Consider the following 6,063-nt stretch of genomic DNA (forward strand, 5'->3'; position numbering starts at 1 on the left):
GCTGGTGAAGCTAAGATTAGGATTTCTCTCCTAGTCTTTGTGAGACTGATAATATTTTGATGGGATGATTTTTATTTTTGTTTAATTTAGATGAGCCTACTTTTCTCTAGATTGCCATTTTTTCCCTCTTTTTTCTCTTGGTTTTTTTTTTGTGTATTCAGCAGTCTTTGGTTCCAAAATATTTGTTCTAAGCCTTTTTTTTTTTTCCCCCCCAAGATTCAAAAGTAAAATGAAAGCAGTCTCCTTATTGGGTAGCTTTCCTGGAGTACCTCTGAGCTGGAATGAGTCTAGGAGCTTGTGTTCTCTGTTTGTTTTCATGTGTTATGTTTCTGGCATCCCCCTTTGGCCACATCTCCCTTCCCATATTCAAATAACTCCTTGGTCTGAGCTTTTGGCTGCTTCTCCCCCTCTTGCTGTTGCATCCTCACTTTGTTGGTGACTATAAACTGCCACCATGTATTGTTTCAGTTTTGAGCACCATGTGAATTCTTTCCAAATGTGACTGATGTGCCCCTTCGGGGTCTAAGAACCCATAGATCACATGCACTTCTCCTCTGTGAAATGAAACCTCTGGTGCTTCTTTCTTTGCCACCTAATTCCCATGTTTTAGTTTTGACCCAAAGTACTTAATACAGCAAGGCAGCTTGACACCTCTGTTTCATAGTCTGACGTAACACATGGTGTCATTTTTACATGATGTCCTAGGGTCCCAAGGGATGATTAATAACAAATCCTGCTAATGCTGAAAGGAAAAAAGAGAGAAAATAAACACAGACCCGTTGGGCTCAGGGGAAGCTGGCCTGACTAGGGTGCAGAAAGAGGCAGAGACGTTCCATTTGTCTGGGAAGCATCATGTGTACTGCTGTTTGATAGAAAGCATTAGAACAGTCATTCAATAGAATATTATGGTGTAGTTGCCTGCATGGAGCCAGAATAAAGCCATGATTGGTGTGTTGTAGGAAAAACGGATCGTGTCGCTGGATTCGGCCAACACCAGACTGATGAGCGCGCTGACCCAAGTGAAGGAGCGGTACAGCATGCAGGTCCGCAATGGCATCTCCCCCACCAACCCCACCAAGCTTTCCATCACGGAGAATGGTGAATTCAAAAACAGCAGCTGCTGATGGGCTTTGTGAATAGACAGACTGTGGGAGGAGACAGAAGGAAATGCCCCCGCTCTCCTGTCCCCAGCCCTCTCCCCAGCCCCACCAGGTTTACAGAATGTTGCTACTTCAGAACAGCAGGGTGGCGAGCAACTCTCCAATGAAGAAAGGAACCTTGTCTTTCAGGGCATAAGGCTAAGACTTCCAAGGTCGACGCTTCCTCCCCACCCCCCCGGCTCTGTGTACATAGGGAACTTAGTTCTGGGCCATGTACAGAAAATACCACTGTAATATACCCAAAGGAAGTTAATAATGTAGATTACCTTTTTAATTATTGCTATTTTTATTATTGTTGTCCTCTTGTTGAAAGCACTGCAGTTGTTAGAGGAGGCAAAGTAGGAGGTACATGTGAATGAGAGATGAGCCTGGCGGCTCACCTGGTAGAGACCACGTGTCTGTCTGATAGAGCACACAGACCGCAGTAGGACATTGTCAGAATGAGTTTTTCAGGGATTCCTCTGCCAGTTTAAAAACCCCACTCTGGTTCCCTTGTCCTTTAGGAAAACATGCAAATACCGAGATCCAAACAAAACAGTTTATCCCATTGAGCAACGAAGACTGGTTCTGGATGGACAGCTATCTGATTTGGGGATACACTGTTCCAGAGGACACAGATAAGAGCTGTTGTATCAAAACTGGACTTTCGGAGTGATTTCTATTGAACTCCTGTTGCTGTTTATTTCCTTCTGTCTGTAGCAGACGGGAATTTTCCATTTTAGATAGGGGGCTTTTTTTTTTTACGCCAGCTGTAATAAAGGGTGTTCTTCTTCCTCTTTAGAGTTTACAAAACTGTAAATATTTGTGTCTCTATAAACCATCTGCATCTTCACACCCACTTGCCCTTTCCTCCTCCATGGTGGGAGCAGTCATCACCAACAGGGTTTACTCTCCCCTGGAGAGGTTATTCAAATATGCTGTCCATAAGCCATCCGAAATAAACACCCTTTCTTCCATACAGAAAAGGGCTAACCATACCATACCATGGCAGCAATCTCTGAATATTTCCTATCAAAAATTTTTTTCTATTTGTAAGTTATAATTTTGGTTTGGGATAAAGATTTTACCCAGTGTACTAGCAGATCTCTGGGCAGGGTAATTTCATCTCAGTCTTTAACTTCTAAATTGCTTCTTCCTCTAATCCCCTCAGTAAAATTTGGAAAAGAAATCCAAATCTGAAGCATTGCTCTCTTAAAAGTCATGATTACTCTTAATGAAAAATAAAATACTAAAAGTGGGAGGACAGCACATTCCAGCGGTTATTCCCATGCTCTTTGTAGATTTGGCAATAATAACCCAGTTTCACTAGCTGTCATCGTTGGCTTTATTGTAGGACAGATTTATTGTAGGACAGAAACAGTCATGGAAGCTAAGTTACTTCCTTTTTTCCAGAGGTGTGAAATGTCATCTTGAATGCAACCTTGATTATCAGAAGTATGGAATGTTACAAGTTAAACAGATATTATATTTACAAGTATATATACACATATACTCACACATATGTACATATAACGGCACAAATAGGAAAAGTTCCTGCCTTCTATGCTGTTGGATATAATGTTTAAAGGGGTTAGAATCTCTTTAAGCAAGATCTAAGCAATTGTTTATATTGAGAAAGCAACAACATTTCTCAAGTAAGTTAATGATGTTTAGTTGAAATTGTAAACCTTAAGGAATTTTTTTTTAAGAAGGAAAAGGAGAAAGGAGGGGGAAAAAAAAAACACCTGAGGAAGCCATAGACCTGGAGTGAGTGTTTCCACATAGCAGAATACTTATAAGGAGACGAGAGAACATTTATTGTGTCCCCTTTTGGGTGAAGCCCCGATAGAGACACCAAACCTCCATTCCCACCGCACCCCCAGGCTTGCATTCTGACCTCTTAAGCACTGCCCTCAGGTGGGTCTTTGTGTTGGGCCTTGCATCTCAGCAACCTCACCATGGTCCCCAGCCCACAACCTTTTAAAACATTTCCCCTTCGTAACACTCCTGTTTCTGCCAGTCAGAGATCTAAATCAGGAGCTGCCCAGTGTGCTTATCTGATCTGCAGACTTCATGCCCACATGTATTGGCACTTGTGCATTTTCTTGACCCGTGATCATTATTTTACAAATTCTTCTCTCTTCCCTCCGAGCTGAGGGCACACTGTGGCCAAATGACTTATTTTAATAGGAAAGAAACATCACCAATTCTGAAGTAGTGCTTCGTGTTTGGGGAGAGGGTATGTAAACATAGGTCCGTTCTTGTTTGTGGCTATTTTCAGCTCTAGCCATTCTTTATAAAAGTCTTCAGAAAACCTGGTAAAAGAATGGTCAGTTTCAGTGGCCTTAAGTATGTAACATGGGTGATGTCTTACACGGAGGTTTGAAAGCTCTCAGGTGGTGTTTACGGATGACAGAGGACTGATAAACTATATTGGAGGGTTGGAGGACACAAAATCAAATATGTTTTTGATGGATGCAGTACATCTTGTCAGCATTATGGGAGCTTCTTAGAGGGCTGCCTACTTTGGAAGATTAGATGCCCAAAATGTTTGGATAGATTATGCAGCCCTCTATTATCAGGTTATCTTGAATGAAGAGAAAAGAGTAAACAAATAATAAAATTAGAGGTAAGCTAGGAGTTCAGTGTAGTTGCCAGATGTTAAATTTTAGATTATCCTTTGAACCTATTCCTGTCCGAATATTTTTCTGAGTATTTCTTTAGAGAATGCTGCAGTCTATAGAACTTATTCTGAAAGATTTTTTTTTTTAGTATGGAAAAAGTCAGCAACAGCTGATAATTTTTATGGAGGTATTGCTTAATTGGCTTTTCTTCAGCCCAGATAAGTGCATACCTCTCTTGCTGGGAGGAGGTGTATGGTTGAAGAGAAGTGGGTGGATTATGATAGCATGTCTTGCACTCCTTCTGACACCCAACATGTCACCACATGGTGGGGTGCAGCATAGACCAAGGCTGAATGGAATTTGGAATTCCCGTGAAGTGCTTGCAAAATGCTTGTCCAGATGACAACCAGATTTGGCCATTAACAAGGACAATGTTGGTAGGATTTAGGAAAAAAGCTTTATATTTCCATTTTATTTTCACTGGAGCAATAAGCTTTCTGAGCCAAAGCAGCAAAAAGGAGTAACATTTCCTTCAAGTCATCACATTACCTGAGTCTCTGCAATACAAGCCATGAAGGAGGGGAGATTATAACTAGGTAACAATGACAAACACTTGAGCACTTACTATGATCCAGGCACTATCACCAAGATACTGTTGGGGTCCAGGGCAGTCTGTTGTAAGGGAAATGTGGTAAAATGGTAAAAAAAGGGTAAAACTTTGCCCTTTCACTTGGCATTGAGTTGGTCAGAATTAGCTTTCTCTAGTCTGCTTCTACCTTTCCCTTTCCCTGTAATGGTGTTGCACAGTGAAAGAAAAAGTAGGATTTCCTGTCTACGACTGCTGTATGCCCTTGAGAATTAACTTGACTTTAAAAGTAAAGCTTTTTAGATCTTAGTCTATTTATGGATCTGTAGCTCTAGCGACCCTCGTTTCTCACTCTGTCCTCAGAGGCACACTGGGTTGAGAGCAGTTCCTTTTTGGAAGCTCCAGAGCAAGACAGTTGCCATCAAGTGAGTTTGATTACAATTTGTTCTGCCTTCCATCTAGGTTTAGTTCCAGTTACGTCCAGTTTGGAGTTTCTGAGAAGGCTGGTTGTGGGACTGAACTTGGGGAAGGAACCCTCCTTGGGATTTACCTAAGGCCCATGTGACCCTGACTAGAGTTGACACCAGACTAGGCTTGTCACTGGGCCTGACTCAGCAGCTCTGGAGCCCACACCATACCTTCCCTGTGTTTTCACCTTTTTTGGGGGGGGGGGGGGGTCACCGTCTACAGATTATGGAAAACCAAAAGGGCTTTCTTCTCCATTCCCCTTCCCTTTTTCAAGTCTGATAGTGAAGTCTCCTGCTCGCTTCAACAGTAAATGGTTGCCCTCCCACCCCTTACCTGAGGGCCAAGAATTTGGGATACTTTGTTTTTATCAATATGTCAATGGAAGGGACCTATTTTGCCAGTTTGTTTAAAAGCAAAATATGTTGGGGTGTTGAATTTTTAAATAGAATCCCTTTTTGTGTCTGAGTGATTGTTATTAGTTCTAGAAGCATTCTGTCATGACCCAGTTAGGAATGCTCTTGAGTTTAGGAAGGACAAAAGTGATGAAATTTGCATGAGACAGAATAAATATCTTATGAGGAGTGAAAGAACCTGAGGAAGATACATGATCCAAAAGGGGACTAATGCACAGCAGCCTTCTCCATAGCCCAATGGTTCAAGGCAACAGGAGGATTTATATCCTTTGCCCAATCTCGAAATACGTAGATATATAGAAATGCCATTTCTGTAGACAACATGTGGGTACCCACACAAAACACACGATTCCTAGGGCTTCCTTTTTCTGAATGTTAATCCATCTTATAGAGCAGTGATTCCCAAACTTCCTTGAGATTTTTTAGATTTTATGCTCTCCTTTGTTAGATTTTATGACAGTGGTTCTTTCCTCTTTAAAATGTACCATATGTGTTATATGTATATATAAGTTAAAGTGACTTGAAATTTGGCTTGACATTGTCTCAAGAACCCTAGATATCATTATTGATACCTTGGGGAGTCACAGAAAGAAAGTTGAATATCACTGATGCGGCAGTAGGATACAGAAAGAAATAGCTTTGGTTCCTGATCAGTTAATCCTCAGGTGTTTGAGGAACCAACCCAGCAAGGCTTGGCGATGAGCCACGCAAGGAAAGCCAAGTGGTCGTTTGTGTCCAGATTTCAGCATGCATTTTAATTTCCTATTCAGTTCTTATTTTTCAGTGCCCTTGTTTTTCCCTAGGAAATGTTTTAGTTTGGGATTTAAAACCAG

General features: G+C 41.5%; 1 protein-coding gene across 12 annotated transcripts in view; it reads left to right on the plus strand.

The window, feature by feature from the left end:
• RASAL2 (RAS protein activator like 2) overlaps positions 1 to 1,952 on the plus strand; it is a 380,363-nt gene extending 378,411 nt beyond the window's left edge. For 7 of the 12 annotated variants that reach the window (XM_067728748.1, XM_067728741.1, XM_067728746.1 and 4 more), the window contains 2 exons: positions 960 to 1,098; positions 1,664 to 1,952. In XM_067728748.1, coding sequence (XP_067584849.1) covers positions 960 to 1,098; positions 1,664 to 1,815 — 291 coding nt within the window. In that variant the 3' untranslated portion in view covers positions 1,816 to 1,952. Of the gene's footprint in view, positions 1 to 959; positions 1,435 to 1,663 lie in introns of those variants that run through there. The other 5 variants (XM_067728749.1, XM_067728751.1, XM_067728745.1 and 2 more) reach the window with 2 other exon arrangements.
• Positions 1,953 to 6,063: the final 4,111 nt, after the last annotated feature.

This window comes from Pseudorca crassidens, chromosome 2 (assembly GCF_039906515.1).
Source record: "Pseudorca crassidens isolate mPseCra1 chromosome 2, mPseCra1.hap1, whole genome shotgun sequence".
NCBI lineage: Eukaryota > Metazoa > Chordata > Mammalia > Artiodactyla > Delphinidae > Pseudorca > Pseudorca crassidens.